Source organism: Entelurus aequoreus, linkage group LG27 (assembly GCF_033978785.1).
Source record: "Entelurus aequoreus isolate RoL-2023_Sb linkage group LG27, RoL_Eaeq_v1.1, whole genome shotgun sequence".
Classification (NCBI taxonomy): domain Eukaryota; kingdom Metazoa; phylum Chordata; class Actinopteri; order Syngnathiformes; family Syngnathidae; genus Entelurus; species Entelurus aequoreus.
This window is the reverse complement of record NC_084757.1, coordinates 25,504,582-25,524,396: the sequence shown is the minus strand read 5'-3', so window position 1 is coordinate 25,524,396 and position 19,815 is coordinate 25,504,582. Positions and strand designations below refer to the sequence as shown.

At 39.7% G+C, this 19,815-nt stretch overlaps 1 protein-coding gene across 3 annotated transcripts in view; it reads right to left on the bottom strand.

Annotated features, from left to right (window-relative positions):
- Positions 1–900: 900 nt before the first annotated feature.
- Positions 901–19,815, bottom strand: part of rorca (RAR-related orphan receptor C a) — a 99,035-nt gene continuing 80,120 nt past the window's right edge. For all 3 annotated transcript variants that reach the window (XM_062039058.1, XM_062039059.1, XM_062039057.1), the window contains 9 exons: positions 12,455–12,540; positions 12,210–12,351; positions 11,683–12,123; positions 11,480–11,601; positions 10,156–10,288; positions 8,572–8,679; positions 8,353–8,463; positions 4,729–4,841; positions 901–4,653 (listed from right to left, as the gene is read on the bottom strand). In XM_062039058.1, the coding sequence (XP_061895042.1) occupies positions 4,492–4,653; positions 4,729–4,841; positions 8,353–8,463; positions 8,572–8,679; positions 10,156–10,288; positions 11,480–11,601; positions 11,683–12,123; positions 12,210–12,318 (1,299 nt within the window). In that variant the 5' untranslated portion in view covers positions 12,319–12,351; positions 12,455–12,540 and the 3' untranslated portion in view covers positions 901–4,491. The remainder of the gene's footprint in view (positions 4,654–4,728; positions 4,842–8,352; positions 8,464–8,571; positions 8,680–10,155; positions 10,289–11,479; positions 11,602–11,682; positions 12,124–12,209; positions 12,352–12,454; positions 12,541–19,815) is intronic.

The window sequence follows — 19,815 nt, the reverse complement described above, 5'->3', positions numbered from 1 at the left end:
AAAGCATAGGTTATATAGTATAAAAATAGAAAATTGTATATGTGTTTGAATTGTTTGCAAAACTCCTGTCTACAGTCTAGTCTGAATATTGTATTATTGTTAATCTCACTGTGAATAATAAAATACAACAATTAATGTGCACTGTATCATAGCTACATGTATGACGTTTGCATTAAAAAATGCGTGAAAATCAGTTAAGTATTGAGAAAGTTAAAGTGGATTAAATGTGCCGACCGGTTCAAGATGGCGGACCTCAATAGTCACCATCTTGACTACGTCACAGAAGGGGAGGGACTAACTGTACTGTAACTGTACTAAGTTCCTGTGGGTGCACTTTTTTGAAAGATTCGAGGTTGCTCCTCCCTCAGCCGCTATTAATTTAAATTAGTCCCACAGAGGGACTACTGAGATAGTTGATTTGTGATTTAACTCCACACTCAGTCAAGTTGACTTCTATCGAGGTCTATTCAGGGCGTTTTAGATTGCACTTCCGGATAAAAACAGCGCACAGCATTTAGCTGGTGGTACGCGGGCTCCACCTGGTGGTAGGCAGGAATAGCAGCTTTAAAGACAACCATAAAACACTGTACTTACGGTATGTTCATGAAACGTGAATAACATACTTTTACTAACACAATTGAAGATGTATTAAAACCTGCCACAAGTCACTTGTTCAAAGCTAAATGTTTTAGCATATGAGGAACTACAGAAACTGAAGTGTAATACAAAAACAATATTAACAAATTACAGACGTTTTAAATAAAGAATAACGTTATATTGTTTAATTTTACAGACACCCTTTGATATTCATCATAATTTTAGGTAATTAAAAAAACTTAATATTTTATGACAAATAAAATGAAGACAATATTGTACATATTTTCATTGTAAAAAGAATTTTATTACATTCTTAAATCCACAAAGCATATTACCATTGTGCAATAACACGTTCTTGTGTTAATAACCTCTGGCTCTTTTTTTTTTTTTTTTTTAACATACATTTTTTTCAAATCCTGTCATAAATTAGTTGTTACACAAATCTATGATGATTCAATAACAATAATAATCTTAAAACAGAAAGAAAAAATCCTAAACAGAAGGATCTTGACAAAAGAGAAATGTTTAGAGAGAGATATTTAAAAACGCTCTTTTAAAAAAAATAGAATTACAACTCTCTGAAAAGATACAAAGGACACTAAACTGATGAGGAAAATATCATGGTACATGTCAGGACAAAATTGAAGATCACAACAAAACCAAGACATTACTCTGAGATTATAATAAATCTTTTATATGTATTTTACTCTTTTCTTCCTTTTTTTAACCCATTTTCTTGTATCAATATCCTATTTTGGCAAAGAAATACCAATATTGAAAAGGGTAAAATCTTTGATACTTTCTGTAATCAAACATTCACAAGAACACATACTGTACACAGTGATCAAGGTTTGAAGGTCTTCTACAGTTTGTCAAGTGTCTTGTGGACACTGCGGGACACAGCACAGAGAGCTAAGCTAACTCCCTGAGGAACTTTGACCGGGGAACGCGAAGTGTCGGGGCTAACAGACCGCCCTCCGGCGGATGGATAACCGGAACCGTTGATAAGCGACGTGCTATAAAACATTCAACGACAAAGTATTGCACCTTGTTACAATCTGGCCGACCCTGTCGGGGAGTCGGCCGTGAGCTTGTCAAATTCTAGAATCTAAATGAACTCTATGCTACTCAAAATGGGAAAGACACTATTGCACGATCCCACCGTGCCATTAAGTACCCGGCAAGGGTAGCACCCTTTTTTTTGCGCTACGTGAACTCGACGTGAATGCTCCGCGGCCATCAGCACTGTCCCAGCAGTCCTGACTCAAATATTAACATCTATGCGAATGTCTCCATATGCTACAATTACATTTTTTTTTCTCTCTACACAATACTGGTAGCATAAAAAGAGGAAATGTGTCAGCCTTTCGCAACAAAAGCAAACATTTTTTGCCCTCTGTAAGTGCCTAGCAATATATATTTTTATAATAGCGTAGAAGAAGAAGGCCTGCAGTATGATGCTAATGTTAAACCGTTTGCAGCGTTGGTGCGGAGTTTGAGAGGGCTGAGGTAGTGAGGGAGCGAGAGAGATGAGTAGGTCCTCCAAATCGGGACCTGTTTAAGTAGTGAGAGTCGGCGCGGATAATAAATCCCCCCTCCGACCGAGGTCTAAGGAGCTTAAATAACACGGCGGCCCATCTGTCCGCTCGTAATCCTTACAGCCTCAGGACCGGTCCATTGAAAACATGCAGTGGGGCAGATATTTGCTGAGTTGTACAGTAAGTACTTCTCAGGTTATTATTTTACGTGTCGGGTGGGTTAAGATAAGGGACGGAGGTATGACAGGTCAACAAAGGTTCTGCGGATAATGGGGGGCGTCAAAGGTGGCAGTCTAAGTGCTAACTTGCAAAAAAAAAAGTGCCAGCAGTTGGTTTTGGAGCCCTAAAGAGGCTCAGTCATAAGTGCTAAGTATTTGCAATACAAGCTTTCCATCCTCAAGGCTCCAAAGTATGTGTTTCATGCTGCGTTCACACTTGTGGTTTGGTACCCAAAAACTTTGGTGCGGTCCGCTGAACGTTCAGGCGGGTGTTTTTGTCATGTGACCAAAAGGAGTAAAGAGCATAAATGCTATTTGCTTGGTTGACTGCGTAGGTTATTTTCCTATTCGGTTATATATATATATATATATATATATATATATATATATCAGCTTGGATTTGGCAAAAGGCTTCTGAAATATACTTTTATATAGTGCAGAGCAGAAAGACAGCACTTTGTCTTACATATTTTTCATTTCTGCAAACTTTTTTTTTTGACATTTTAACACTGATCCGTGTAATGTTCACATTTATGCTCAAGTGCAGTACAGTAATCTAATCTATGCAAACCCTCTGCACCTTATTGCTCTTTTATCCTGCACTACCACGAGCTAATTTAACAACATTTTGTTCTTATCTGTACTGTAAAGTTCAAATTTGAATGACAAAGGAAGTCTAAGTGGGCGGCATGGCGTAGTGGGTAGAGCGCCCGTGTCAGAAACCTGAGGGTTGCAGGTTCGCTCCCCGCCTCTTACCATGCCATTGTGTCCTTGGGCAGGACACTTCACCCTTGCCCCCGGTGCCGCTCACACTGGTGAATGAATGTTGAACGAATGATAGGTGGTGGTCGGAGGGGCCGTAGGTGCAAATTGGCAGCCATGCTTCCGTCAGTCTACCCCAGGGCAGCTGTGGCTACAAAAGTAGTTTACCACCACCAGGTGTGAATGAATGATGGGTTTTTAAACATGTAAAGCGACCTTGGGTACTTAGAAAAGCGCTATATAAATCCCAGTTATTATTATTATTAAGTCTAAGTGAACCGGTTAGGTAGCCTTTGTGACATAAGTCAAATTTGCTGCGTTGAACACGTATTATCATATTCTGCCATATTTACCATCTTATATTTGACAAAAAGCTTCTAAAAGATACTTTTATACAACAGCACGTTTTTTTGTTTTGGTATTTTTAACACTGGTTTGCGTAGTTCACATTTGTGCTCAAGTGCACCGCACCAGAGTTCACTTGCAAGTGGACCGAAACGGCCTGCTTGGTACACACCAGGCTTCGTTCTTTAAACTGAACCAAACACGACAGGTGTGAACGCACCCTTAGAGACATTCGTACGGCTATACAGGCGCTATAAATATAATATTGTCATAATATCCGAGTGGCAAATGCTAAGTGATAGGGTACTGGGACTGAGGTAATGGTTGCATTAAAAAGAGCCCACTTACGTCAGCGTCTTCAGGGTATGCTGGTAAAGATAAAATAGATATATTAAAGAAAACCTGCTTGGGAATTTGATCATGGTCCCTTTGAACGCTTTGTTCACATGCCGCAAAACTGGGAAAAGGCAGACACTGCTAAACCATGCTGGGTGAAAAATGAAGGATTGTTACCAGACTGACAACTGAAGTGTTTTGAAAAAAAAAAAAATATATATATATATATTTGAGGTAAGTGAGGATTAAGTATTTACATTCGGAATCGGGCCTACAGGCTGTGCTGAACGCTCTAAGCGGCACGGGCAGGGGTGGCGGGGGTACATTCAACCGGAGCTCACAGGAGCTGTGTAATCGTAGAAAGATCTTAGAAAAATAAATTTGGAGAATACAAATTTTTCTAGGCCACTATTTAGTGTCTTGGCGCGCCCTCCAAACGAGAGGTACCGAGCCCCCTTCCCGCGGAGGTGACGCGACCCGAGGGGCGCCGTGAGCGACTCCACGCGGGTGAGAGAGGAGAGTTCAGAGGTGAGACAGGAGTGTGTCGTGCAGGATTGTCATAGAGCGTCTGCTTTGCCTCAGCTTGTTGTCACGTTTTTGTTTGTTTTTTATCTCTCCCTCTGCCTGCGCCTCTCGCAAAGAAAGTCTCTGAGTGGAAATCTCTGGGTTTCGTTTGGTCTTTAGCGTGATGCCTCTTAGCCCTCGGTAGAGTCCGGAAAAGTGATTTCGCTGCCAAACACCTCCCTGTACAGCGGGGGGAAGGTGTACGCCGTCTGGGGGTGGATCAGACGGAAAAACTCCAGTTTGTCAATGTGGAGTTTGCAAATGGACTTCATGATGGGGAGTTTGGAAACCATCTGGAGGAGGAGCACAAAAAAACCCAACATGAATTAATGAGTCATTCTGGCAGGACATCAATTTGTGTCTCCTACCTTGGCTAGTTTCTCCTCTGATGAGCTCCCTTTTTGTAGGCAACGCTGGAGGGCGACGTACACCTTCTCCTGCAACTTCTGGACCTGATGCACATCTGTTAGCCATGGTCGGTCTGTCAGGAAGAGAAGTGCAACAAAAGTCTATTTAATACTTGAACTAATTATGCAAATATTACTTTTTATGATGTTCTAACAGTAATATGTGTCCCGAGAGCTGGGGTCTCCTACAGATTTTGAGGAGCTCGCCAACGGGTGAACGAATATTTGGTCAAACTCTCTGTATATTTACAACTGTTCAATACAAAAACGATGACTATATTTAATGACTAAATAACACAAAATAGCATAGAAACAATGACCGCCCTGTTTGAGTGGATAACTGCTTCCTACGTTATTAAAGTACAATTTAAATATTCCCATCCATATAAAACACAAAATCTCTTCTTCTTTTTTTAAGTGGCTGAATAGAGAAAAACCTGCACTAAAAACAAAAGTATACTGAAATATAAAATGCAGATTAAATTTTTTTTAAACATAAAATGTAAGTTGTGTCTATAAATTACAAAGGGTAATTAGAATAACACACAAAGCGTCCTACCGTATTTTCGGACTATAAGTTGCAGTTTTTTTCATAGTTTGGCCGGGGGTGCGACTTATGTGTGAAATTATTAACACATTACCGTAAAATAGCAAATAATATTATTTAGCTCATTCATGTAAGAGACTAGAAGTATAAAATTTCATGGGATTTAGCGATTAGGAGTGACAGATTGTTTGGTAAACCTATAGCATGTTCTATATGTTATAGTTATTTGAATGAATCTTACCATAATATGTTACGTTAACATACCAGGCACGTTCTCAGTTGGTTATTTATGCGTCATATAACGTACACTTATTCAGTCTGTTGTTCACTATTCTTTATTTATTTTAAATTGACTTTCAAATGTCTATTCTTGGTGTTGGGTTTTATCAAATAAATTTCCCCCAAAAATGCGACTTATATATGTTTTTTTCCTTTATTATGCATTTTCGGCCGGTGCGACTTATACTCCGGAGCTATTTATACTCCGAAAAATACAGTACTATGAACCTACCAATCCATTATTCATAAGTTCTAATGTGTTAAAATGTTCAGATATTGTGTTTTTAAAAACAATGGAAATGGTGTTTCGAGTAAAGAACAACAGCCTTCCAGCTTTTATTCTTAGGTTATTTAAATTAAGAGGAGAAAACTATAATTTACGGGGGATATTGATTTTTGGGTCTGGTGTCTTTCAGCATAGGTAAAGTAAGAATGAATATAAAATACAAATATATTTCAGTTTTAGGAGTTAAATGGTGGAACAAGCTCAGTGATGAGTTGAAGACATGTAGTTCTTTGTTAAGGTTTAAGAAAGCCTTGAAAGGTGAAATAATGTAAAATTATAAAATATAGTTTTACTAGTTTACTTTTATCCCATTGATTTTTTGAACGTTGATGTTCCAGGCAATCTAATTTTCAGTGAATGTATAGGATAGGCAAATCTAAGCCTTGGCTTCAGCGTATTTCTTTTTTGGTCATTCTTTTTCTTTTTGTGTGTGTATGTGTATAATTGTTAATATGTATAATCTGTACCGTTAAATTCATCACACAAAATGGTTGATTATATGACCGAAATAAACTAATTTCATATTTTGTTAAATACTCTTGCAAAACAATAATATTCCATTTGTTTGGGTTGAAATAAGCTATGAAAATACATTTCGTAAAAAAAAAAAAAAACATCTCCTTCAATTTTTTGCTTTGCTTTTGAGACAAGAGACGCTCAAACTGTCCCTTCTGAAGTTGTGGGATTTCACAACATCAGAGGAAAATCTCCATCCTTGTGGACATGATACCACCTGAGGTCTTAGTCACGCTAGCTGACCGTGCAGCGCGTATACACCTACTACTTCACTTTCAGGCGTTGCTACACGTCTTAATATAAATCCTGAAGCCCTGTCTACTATACAGGACTGTCTCAGAAAATTAGAATATCGTGATAAAGTTCTTTATTTTCTGTAATGCAATTAAAAAAACAAAAATGTCATACATTCTGGATTCATTACACATCAACTGAAATATTGCAAGCCTTTTATTATTTTAATATTGCTGATTATGGCATATAGCTTAAAAAAAACCTAAAAAATCCCATTTCAAAAAATTAGAATATTTCCTCAGACCAAGTAAGCACTACATGCTTCCATCTGTTGAAAAGCTCTATGGAGATGATGATTTCATTTTCCAGCATGATCTGGCACCTGCCCACAGTGCCAAAACCACCAGTAACTGGTGTAGTGACCATGGCATTACTGTCCTCGATTGGCCTACCAACTCCCCTGACCTGAACCCCATAGAGAATTTGTGGGGTATTGTGAAGAAGAAGCTGAAAGACACCAGACCCAATAATGCAAATGAGCTAAAGGCCGCTATTGAAGCATCCTGGGCATCCATAACACCTCAGCAATGCCACAGGCTGATTGCCTCCATGCCATGCCACATTGATGCAGTAATCTGTGCAAAAGGATTCCCAACGAAGTACTGAGTGCATTAATTGACATTTTCAAATGTTTGATTTTGTTTTGCAGTTATAAAACTTCTTTTTTTACTTGGTCTGAGGAAATATTCTAATTTTTTGAGATGGGATTTTTGAGTTTTCTTCAGCTGTATGCCATAATCAGCAATATTAAAATAATAAAAGGCTTGCAATATTTCAGTTGATGTGTAATGAATCCAGAATGTATAATAAATGATAAATGGGTTATACTTGTATAGCGCTTTTCTACCTTCAAGGTACTCAAAGCGCTTTCACAGTATTTCCACATTCACCCATTCACACACACATTCACACACTGATGGCGGCAGCTGCCATGCAAGGCGCTAACCAGCAGCCATCAGGAGCAAGGGTGAAGTGTCTTGCCCAAGGACACAACGGACGTGACTAGGATGGTAGAAGGTGGGGATTGAACCCCAGTAACCAGCAACCCTCCGATTGCTGACACGGCCACTCTACCAACTTCGCCACGCGTATGACATTTTTGTTTTTTTAATTGCATTACAGAAAATAAAAGAACTTTATCACAATATTGTAATTTTCTGAGACAGTCCTGTACATCAGTGAGTCACAGACGTGGGAAGTTTGATCATTTTGTTTTTCTTCAGTGAAATGTAAGTGTACTGTTAGCATTGTACCTCCCACAGCTGTGCTAGTGTAGCTAACGTATGTGTCATGGCATCTACTAGGTTGGACAAGTGCAGAATTAAGTGGATAAGGAGCACAATAGTGCTTTTTAAAACAACACACTGTTAAGGGGAACTGCACTTTTTGGGGGAAATTTTGCATATTATTTTGCCTATTATAAGACAAAAACGCCTGTGTTTTTCTTTTTTGAATGCATTTTAATTTGTAATATACACCAAGTACGAGGTGGCTGACAATGCAGCTAATTGGAGTACTCTATTGCACCCATAGGGCTTATTAGAAGCACTTTTAAACGGTCTAAACTCCAGCATCAAGGCTAGATTTTGGCATGCATGCTTTTCAAAACACTACTTTGGGAGCTCTGAGTGCTATTCAGTTGATAATTGAATTTAGACGTTACCTGGTGAGAGGAGCACAGCAGCAGTGAAGAGGGCCATCTCTTCGTCAGACATCTGGATACGACTCAGGCCTTTTGCCAAGTCGAACACCGCAGTCACTAGGTCGTCACAGCCTGCAAAGGAAATACAGTCGCCTCAGTTATTGAAATCCCAGTGACAAGACACATCGAAAGGTGATTATAGAAAAAGAAGAAAAAGCGGGAATAGAAGACGACACTTACCGAGCGCTTTGAAAAAGTGAGCAGGGGCAAACCGTCCGTCAAAAAGCAAAGTGTTATTGATGGGGTTGTACGCCCGACACATTCGAATCAGGAGAACATCCATGCAGCCTGGGGATACAAGACAAGAGAGATTGATTTAGTGATGATTCACATAAATAGCCTTCAGTTACAGTGGGTGTTTACTAGAGGTGGGAATCTTTGGGCACCTCACGATTCAATTCCGATTCTTGGGTGGACGAATCGATTCTCGATTCAACACGATTCTTGTAAAACATTATTAAAAAAAATGGATGGTCGGAAAAAGTATATAAATTATTATAATAAAACCTATTCAAAACAATTACAAAATCTCCTCTTAACAGCTAAAGTAGAATGTATACGCGCAGTGTTGGCCTAAAAATTGTGTTTTTCAAAATTAATTTATAACATTTTATTTACATAAATCAGAGTAAGTTAATCACTCTACTAACATAAAATAAAGCGACTCCAACCCAATCTCAGCTTTACAAAGCAATTAAAACATACAAATATAATACAAAAAAGGAAACTAAAAAACTAAATAAAATAAGCGGTAGAAAATGGATGGATGGATGGTATTTAAATAAAACATTTTAAATACCTTTTTTCAAATCTATTTTAGAAAATTATGAATTTGGAATGGGAGTAAATAAAAAGTGCGATTTAGGTGTGAATCGATTACTACGACTTATTGGAGGTTTTTTGGACAGTGCGTGGCGTTTTGGTCAGAAAAATAATATTACAGGAAACACAATAAAGGTGCATGTTAGGATGTCTTTTAACCCTTATGTGTGAGCTTGCACACACTTTTGGATGCCTCTGTTCGCCGGGTTTTGCATTTCGGCTATGTTGTGACTTCACCGTGAGGTGGAAGCACTTAAGACATTAAGTCAAACTCTTAGCCAGAGGGGCTCATCCCCCTCTGCTTCATGCCATGAGGAAACACAAAGAAAAGATGAGCTTAAGTATTATTTTCATCTAATGGTGGCATTTGCACAAGAACACCGACATGCAACATGCAGTGTTGTATAAAAACTGCTAAAGGAGTCTGTTTTTAATGCAGTCTGAATCAATCGGCTGGTGTGCAGTGTACTAATGCTGTGACCGGGTTAATCTATATGACGTTTATGAAGTTTATTTTCGACTGCGTCTGAAGAAAACAAAACAGAGAGGGTTGCAAAGTGTGACTGGTTTGCAGTAAATCTAAGCTTACCACACATGTAAGACATTCTCCACAATGTGATGGTCGGGATAAATATAAAGCACAAAGCACGCCATTCTTCAGACGGAGAAGAGACTTGCTTATTTCAAGTCACTCTGCATGCATGTGATTGTTGAACTCCTGTGAAGTCAGCCGCCCCTCAAGGCTAGTATACCGCACATGCACTTTCATGTGACAACCACAATGACTATCACAACTACGAAGCCCAGAGGCAATAAACGCGCACGCAAGTGTTTAGGCCCTACTCTCGGAGGCCCGTTTCTTTGCGACAACAGCCTGCGGGTGTACTGTGGCGAAACACAAGCTGAGCAAGTAATTTGTTTTCACGCTTAAAGGTGACTGACCTGCTTTGAGGAGGATAATCTGATCGTTCTGACACAGGTCCATGAAGCCAGAGATGCGCTTGGCAAACTCCACCACATACTGGATGGCGTTGGTGATGTGAATGGCGCACTGTTGCCACATCACCTCAGCAGACTAAGAGAAGAAGAAAAAAACAGAAGAGACTTAGTTGCAGAAACAGAAGAATAATGCAGGTTGCGTTTGTACTCGTCTATTATATTCTATCACTGGCTATCACTGCTCTTCTGGAGATTTCTGGGATTTCCACCAAACTACATTCTGAATGGTCGAATAAATACGGCTATCTAAATACTTATGTCATTTGTTATGAAGATCCCCTTGTATGAAAGAGACATTTTAGTTGGTAATAGGTGTCCCTAGATCAGGGATATTCAACAAAATTGTTTTACATTTTCAGAAAGCTAAAGACCGGTGTGCTGAACTTCTCCCTTTCACTATTATTCTTTTTGTATATTCCAAAAAAACAGCATCCTCTACAGTACATTTGATGTTGGTTTATTTTGTCAGCGCTCTGCTCTGCTGTTTTTAAGGACCTTCTTCAAAAAAACTAATCTTTATGACAGCATTCTGGTGTTTTAAAAATCTGCTGCAAAAATGAGAGTCTCTCACAAGTTCTTTTTAACTGAACTCACAGGCCAACAGTTGAATAGTCTAAATGACGAAAAAGAGAGAACCTAAATTACAACCTTTAGTTATACTTGCAGTGTTCCTCATGTTGTTGAACACATGACTACTGACTGCATCTGAAGTAAACCAGCTACAGCAACACCTTAGTTACATAAATCTCATTATGAAAGTCATTTGTAACTGTCAAAAAGGAGATGACTTACAGTAAGTGGTGCCTTAGTTATGTAAATCACATGTTTGGACCCTGTGTCGATTAAAGGATCTGCTATTGTGTTTACAGTGGTCCAAGTTCCTCTATACAACAAAAGCACTCTATTGATTTTGTAAATGTGTGTATATATATATATATATATACATACATATTAATATATATGGTCTTGCCACACCTCTTAAAATAAAGTAGAGACATAGCTGTCGCACTCCTTTATGTTAGGTTGTTGTATGTGATGGATGGCAACTATTATATTTGACAAATGCAGCTTTACAGGGCTATTAAATTTGGATTTTCGCAAACACACTTCCAGTGCACTATTGATTATTTTCTGGTACCTTTAATTACAGAACTCACTACTATTTGCAGTGTTTAACATTATTTTTACATGTATGAGAGTAAAAAATGTTTGGATGGCCAAATCAGCACCCAAGAACATGATTGACTGAGTAGCAGACATACTGTACCTTTGTTTGGTACATGCGAGTTTCTTCCAGGCCGTACGTGGACCACGCCATTTTTTTCAGCTCCTCTGTAGAATACTGGCACGTCTCTATATGGGACTTCACCACGCACTGTGTTATGTGCTCTGAGTAAGCGAGAACATCGAATTTAAGATGATTGCTATCCTCATGACTGACCAAAATCATGTTACCAAAATCATGCTTACCGAGTTCAAGCAGGGAGCAACCTTCGGGCAGCGGGTTGAGGATGGCATGCGAGAAAAGCCCAGAGTCGTGCAACAGCTGGTACTCGTGTTTGATGTTGTGGTTGCCGTCCACAAAGTCTAAGTTGGTCTGTTCCGGTGAGCTTTGCGAAGATGAGCTGCTACCTGCGCTGCCGGCCAGCATGTCCAGGTTCCCGTATTCACCCCCTGCATCCTCTGGGGTCAGCGGCAGGTCAAAAAGCAGGCCGTCAGGCAGCGTGGTGAAGTCATCCAGGTCGCTGAGCGTGGTGCTGGACACTCGTCTGTAGGTGCGGGTGTGGTCGCCCATGTCGCCGCTCTCTTCCCGGGCTACGATCCCGGCGCACTCTTGAGACTGCTGATGCTTCTGGACCTCTGCGTACAGGCTGTCGCGCTGTTTCTTGGACATGCGACCAAACTTCACCGCTACAGCAGCAACACATACATTGATTTACATACTTGCAAGCATTCAAATCAGTTTGACCACACTTTGAGACATCGGCTGAACTCACCATCACGGCTCATGCCCAGAGCAAGGCATTTCTGCAGCCGGCAATGCTGACAGCGGTTCCGATTGGTCCGATCAATCAGGCAGTTTCTCTGTCGTGAGCAGGAGTACATAGCATTGTTCTGCTGGCTGCGGCGGAAGAAACCCTATAGGCGAAAAGAACATAAAGAAACGGGCAAGGCTTAAAAAAAATTGTATGGAATAATTTTAATGACAGTGACACAGAGGGGGGATGAAGAGAGGGCGCACCTTGCAGCCTTCACAGGTGATGACGCCGTAGTGAATCCCTGATGATTTGTCCCCGCAGATTTTACAGGGTATGACTTCTATTTGAGCTGCAGAGAGAGAAAAACAAAAGCAAAAATACATGAAATGTAGACAAATGGGAGTCACTGCAGCTGGAAGAAGTTCCAGATTAATGGCATAATATGACATTATCGATTCATCATTCTTCTACTTTCCCACCTCACAACATCGCAGATTTAAAAAAAATTTTTTTTAAATTTTTTTAAAGAATATTCTGCAATTTTTGTACACTAAATTAAGCACTTTCAAGCATGAAATATATCCATGTAAAATATCAATGCCACAGTAGTATTGGCCAATAGACGAGACCGAACCAATCCGAGCATGCCGTTTAAGATTGTGGCCAATGATTGGCTTAGCCTCAGGCAGCGATACTATATTGGATTAAAAGAGTGGAAATGTGTTATTTCATGTTTAGGGCTTTTCATGCCCTTGCTTTGAAAATATTGGATTTATTATTAATGATTCCTTCTTTATGGAAATGTGTTTATCACGGTCATGCCCAGAACCAATTAACAGCAATAAACGAGGGAGGACTGTATATTGTTTGGACTTAATTAACTGGGGAGTAATTGAGGCAAAACAGAGTGCCAAGGCAGCACACACAGGAATGGAAATAGGAGTTTGGAAAATTATACAATTGTCCACTATTTAATTATTGATCATTTATATTCCTCATTGTCCAGCAATTGAGTCAAAAGCCCACTGACTAACAAATGGCATCATGAGTCATGACACGAAGTAACTTCTTAAAAGTATATTATTCACATATATAATATGAATTAAGTCCGAATTCACTATTTGTATTCTATTTATTGTTTATTCTTAAAAGTAGGGAGTTCATGCAAATGCATAATCATTTTAGGCAGTGCTCATTTGATGTAGCCGTGCATGCATTTGCAAACTGAACTGAAGTATAATCCGTCAATACTTAGCCAGCACTAGTTGTGTAACCAGAATTATGTCAAGACATGTCACTCTCTGGTAACGGAAAAAAACAGGTAGAGTCATTCTAAATCCCAAGAACCGCAGGTTACATAGTGTCAGTTTCACTGTATTTAAAGCACAGTATTGGAAACCAAGCCATATCCTGTGATTGACATAGGAGCCGATCGATACATTATATACCTCGGGTTCATTGTGTCAGCCTGAGCCGTCTTACCGAGGAACAGCATGTTCTTTTCATTATGTTGTTTACCTAAGAAGCGGGGCCTTCTCTGGCCCAAAATAGCAGGTCAATTGCATTAGTTGAAGCCTAAGGTTATAAAGTTTCATGGCTTGCTCCTTCTGCCGCTCCTTCCCCCTCCCCCAGGAAAAAGAAGAAGCTTGCAGGCTGGATCCAGAAAAACAACCACATTGAACTCTCGAAGAGGAAAACCACAGCAGACAAAAGCGATGGCTAATGTGCTCAGTTCCATTCTGCAAAGATTCCTCACAGCTGGGACTTGCAGGTAAGGTTGAAGAGGGCGACGTCCCGTGTCTTTGGGGAAAATAGCCACCTTGTTAAGGTTCTTTCATGAAATGCTCGGAATTGACCACAGGTCTGCGTCACACATTCACAAAAATGAGAGTGTTAGTGGAGTGACTACCTTGGAAATCCTCCACACTTCCTGTGCAGTACAGGTGACATTATGTTAAGTGTCTAGGCTGACCAGCGAAACCAATCGGAAGTATATAAATAAATAAAGGGCAACGGAAAAAAAAAAAAAGTCCCTTTCCTCTCTCTCCTCCCGCCCCTCCTGTCAGCCTGTTATATAACTGCAGTCTGGCTACATTCCACGAACGCACGCATCCAAAGGTGGTTGTCCCGGCAACGAGCGTTTGACGCTCCTCCCTTGCTCGCTCGCCACCGCTCCCATTGGCTGCTGACTGAGTGGCTTTTGACTCGGCGACTCACCTGCCAGTCAGCTGAGCGGCAAAGCCAGGCCCATGGACAAAAAGCTGCTCCACTGACACACTTTCCCTATTCAGACAAAAAGGAGGAGTCTTCCGATTCTTATTGCTTGCAGGCTTTAAGATGGATCCAGGCTTGACTTGCACTCAATAAACCCAAGCAAAGGGTGGAGTGCAAGCTTTGCTTTGGAAACAAAGCAACATAACACAGTAAGGCGGATGACAGGTTTAGCTTGGCAATGGCCCAATAGGAGCCAGTGGTTGTTTCAAAACATGTTTAACATCTGGAAATATGAGAAAAGAAAAGAAAAGAAAAAAACCTCAAGTACAGTAACCCTGCACCCCGTCCCAGACCCCCAGTGGTAAGAACAGCTGTAGCTAATAGTGGCTCCCGACTTGTTGCAGCATGTCAAGTATTTGAGTGAAATTTCAGCTGCGTTCAAGCGAGACTATAAATCTATTTTAACTTCGACCGCAGCCAGCAGAACCACAAATAAATGTTTCTTTAACGACCACATACAAGCAATAAGAGCGCACCTATTAAAGTAAATAAGCCATTTATGACAATGCTCTCACAGCAATTAAACATTAATCTTTTCTTTGTTTAATTGTTAGCAAGATTACACAAAAACCCTTTCCCTAAAACTTTGTGTTGAGGTAAAGCATGGACTAAAGGAGTAATTTAATCGCATTCTCTTTACACAAAAAGCCTTTCCCTAAAACTTTGTGTTGAGGTAAAGCATGGACTAAAGGAGTAATTTAATCGCATTCTCTTTCATTTCCTAAGTCTAAACTGTATGACCCTAAGGCATTTATATAATCGTGATACATTTCAGGTGGATCCCGGTGATCAGCTGTGAGCATGTTAACTCGATCAAACATGGCGGAAATGTCAGTGACAAAAGTCAATCAAAGTCGACATTTTCCCGCTCTACCTCCGTTGGAAATAAACAGAATCAGAGAGAAAGACAGAATGATCAAACTTGGAGCTAAACATGCAGCAAAATAAACGTCAGCTGTGACCTGGAGTTATCTAGGCCCATAGGATTTCTGTGTAAACGGAATAGCAAACTGATGAAAAACAAAATCTACGATTAAACGTGGAAAGTCGCAAAAATTGACAGTGTGACTGGAATGCTGTCATCGTAAGGCGGAGTAACATATGGGGAAATCGTGTTTACGGGAACCGTGCACTAAACAAAGATTCACCTTCATGGAACCGGGCACCAGTTTTGTGGAAAAAGTAATGAAAGTACTCCAAAACATTTTTATGTCACTAAGTTTTTTTTTCTAGTTTTTTATTACATGTATGCTAGCGTCTCTTCCAGAGCATTTTGACTACAACACTTAGGGGGAGCCACAAATTTACAAAAATAAAATACATACCACAACTGTACGCAAGTTCAGTCTTAGTAACCTAACCTCTCATTATTGTTCTTTAAAAAACAACCTACCTTGCAGTGCGTTTTATTTTACTGAAATTTTTCAAGATTTTTTAAAATGTTATTTTACCTGTCAGGTGACAGGCTTCACATAACATGCTGTATTTTATAGGGACACCAGAATGTGGAAAGACAAGACAACCTCGGTCACCTCTGTGTCGGTCAGTCTGTGTTACTGCAACAGTCTGTGTCGCTCAGCACTTTTTTCTCGCTGTAAACGCTCGTTTGCTTGGACTTTGCCCTCTTATCCCAGCTAATCAAACAGTCCAAGGTCCTATTTACTCGCCCTTTACATTTACTAGACATACTGTACTTAGCCTATTTTCTGGCTGAAAGGATCTTTGATTTATTGCTGGATGTTTTTTTACATGTTTAAAATGCTTTGATTTCTGCCTGTCAGTCATTGACACCTCCTGTCTATAAAGCAACTCAGTGTTTTTTTAAGCCCTCTCCTTCTACTGACTTACCTTGAAAAGTACAAAAAAGCCTGACAGTCACCCCTCCTTTAAAAAAATGCAGCACATGTTTAAGTAATTACTTCGCAGAATGAGAGGTTGACGTACGACGGGCCCATCGCAGCGTCCTGTGCAGAGAAATGTTGACATTTATGGCCATGTTTTTTTTCCTGAAAAGAGACCCACGAAGGCCTGCTGGGATATGCATTGCAAGTATGCATCATTTACAGAGAGGCCAAATCAGACACGGGATCGTCTTACATGTGTGCTACAGAATGTTTCCAGTAGAGTCCAATTTGACTGTGGTCACTACACACTGCTGACAGCCTCAAAACTATATTTCCATCAGCACACATCCTAAAAAGGCGTGTCGTATGATGATATGCCAAACATTTTTAAAAAAGAAATAACGCCCCCAAAAAACCCACGAAAACCATCCACGTCCACGAAATCAGTAAAATTGCCTGAGACTTCGACATATCTAGCGCAGTGACAAAAGCGAAGGGTGGACTAGTCTCTGTCACGGCCAAAGTATCGACAAGCTCATGATAACAAGCACGCCAAAGTGAAGGAATGCAGCACGAAGTAGGTTTAATATCTTATTTAAATTATCTAGTTTGTAGCTCAGTGCACACGTCTCGGTCAAGGCTGCTCAGCACAATATTGCTAACTAAGTCAACAGTAACAGGATAAAGTCTTTGTGCGCAGGCACTTGTCATATCATCGACATATTGTTTTTGTGGTTAGCCTTCTTTTTACACAATAAGGCTAACCACGACAATTAATTTGAGAACAAAAAAGCTCTGACTTACATTCTGTTGCTTTGATTAATTGTTAAGAAGTGCAACTAATAGAAATTTATAAAATCCGGGCTGCATGGAGTGCCGGAAACTTTAAATACGCTGACATTGTTTCCGCACATAGAGCGCACATGAGAGCGGTGGTGTGTGTGCATAGCGGCCAACAGTAGGGAGTTTAAAAATATAAATTTTTATTAGTGCACACATGTTAAAAGTGTAATTCCAATGTCGGTCATATGCATATGTTTTATTCGATTAATCCCACAAACTAATCGCTATATTACTCGATTGCTAAAATAATCGATAGCTGCAGTGCAGGCCTACTTGACAGTAAAATATTTTAAAACAAGTTCTATGATTCACCATGAAACTGTTTAATTGACATATGAGAAAAATTGTTATGAACAGGACTAATTGTGTTGGAACGCATGATATAAACACCTTAAAGGTTCCACTTTTGCCTTTGTGATATCGCTCAGAAGCTTTCTCCACTTGAACAACAACCCAAAGACACACTACCACCAGGCCTGACGCGGTCTCCCTTTATGGTGTTTTACAGCCAAAATGTCCCACAAGCGAGACCAGACTGAATAATCCACTTCACACTTTTTCATTTTGTGTGCAAAATGACAGACAATTCCACGGCAATCGCAGTCGCCTTGAGTTTTAAATCCCGTTTACGTCGGTTTTGATGTCGCTTATCCTTTTGCAGAAGCTGGACAAGCAGCAGATATTGGTTATCAGGTCGCCTTAAGATACTGCCAAACCCAAATGAAACAAAATGATTTTGAGCCTCTCTTTGTGTACATTTGCGCTATTGCAAATTGATTTATAGGTTTACAATAAGCTAAAGAGGGTGCCATGCAGGCAGGTGGAGAGCTGAAGCTGTATGTAATCGTGGCATGGAATCTTTGCATGCAGTTGACAGAGCGGCGAAAGGGCACCCTGACACATACTGAGGCTCGCTGTGAACTTCTCCAAGGCTGCACATTTAACAGATAGCGACTTTGAGCTGGAGCCTCGCACAGCACGGCAGAGTACAGTACAGCACAGCGGCATCCTGGGAGAGCTGCAGGCGACCTTTCTGCTTTATAGTGTTTGGACCTTTTGATTCTCGGTTAGATGAGCGTGGTCCAAACCTGGCTGCGGAAAAATATTTAGGTGGCATTACATTTTTTCAGCTTTGTTTGTCCACAACTGATTACTACCTGTGAAACAATCACCTTATATTTGTGGTTATCGTAACCATATGTGTTTGAAATTTTTTTTAAGCCTTTATCGTGTTCGACAAATAAAAGCCTTTTCCATCTCTTTGGTATTAATGAGATTATAAAGGACGGTTATTGATCCAATGTTGATGTGCTAAAACATATTTTGTCTTTACAAGCTACATACAACATTAACTACTCTTTGTTCATAAACTTCATGCACATAAAAAATATTAATAAAATGTTTAGATGTATTTATATAATCAATGTACCTGGTTGCCAAAAAGGGATTCAAAGTAATATTTTGGTATTGACACATATCTGTGCATACATTACTAGGAATACCCTTAGGAGATGATCAGATGAGATGTGTCCATATCAAAATATTACCGGTACTTTGAATTACTAAATTGTTGTATGGGGTTGATTTCAGATTTTTAAATGGTACTTCAGCACGTACAGTATGTACTTCATTATCATACATGTAACTCTCTTGAATTAATACATCGGAACACTTAATATTTATTTTGTGCATGGACAAAAAGCAGTTAATATTGTATGTAGCTTTTAAACAAGAGGTTTTAGCACATCAACTTCGGATCAAAAACAGTCTTTTGCAATCTCATTAATACAATAGAAATAGCCAACTCGTTCATTTATCGGACACAATAAAGGCTTAAATAATATCAAACACATATCGTTACAATAACCACAAATATTAGTCTTATATGTAGTAATCAGTTGTGGACAGACAAAGCCCAAAAGTGGTACGCGCTCCTGTGGCGGAAATCCATTTTTGGCATTGGATCATGTTTTTGGCACAACACCTGTTACAGCAAATAATAGATTTAACTTACAGTGTGAGGATGTCACTATCGATGACTCGCCTGCTGATGGCATTATAGCAGTAAAAATGTAATGTGCCCTCTTCACTTTTTCCCAGGTGTACACAAATTACGATGTGGAACATGTTAAATCCATACACTATGTTTTTGGCTGCGACTTCCTCATCTCGCAAGGAAAAGCATCTGCTTGGCTCTCGTTCATAACGAACCCCCACCCCTTATTCAATGTACGTTGTTAGATATATAACCACCTTGTCCCACTTATTGACAACATTAAATATGATTGGATTTCGTTTCTGTCAACATTTTCATATCGTATTTATGTTAAACATGTCAAATACTTGTGTTATCGTCTGAGTCAACATGCCTTTATTGTGCTTAGTTTTTGTCTTCTTTTTACTATTCTGATGTAAAAAGTAAAAACAAAACCCAAATAAAAAAAATAGCTTCCAGCCCAGGGCGGACTCGGGCCCATGACTGGCATGGTCCCCTTCGCTGCTTTTGCGCTCTGCACACCAGAGAGTACAGAGCTTGTGCAATTACACACCTACATTTGAGTGTTCAATTTGGAATTACACCAACACCAATCCAAAATATTAACGGCCATCTTGAATTTGGTGCAATAATTGTGCACATTTTGCTGACTCCTCTTCAAAAAGCT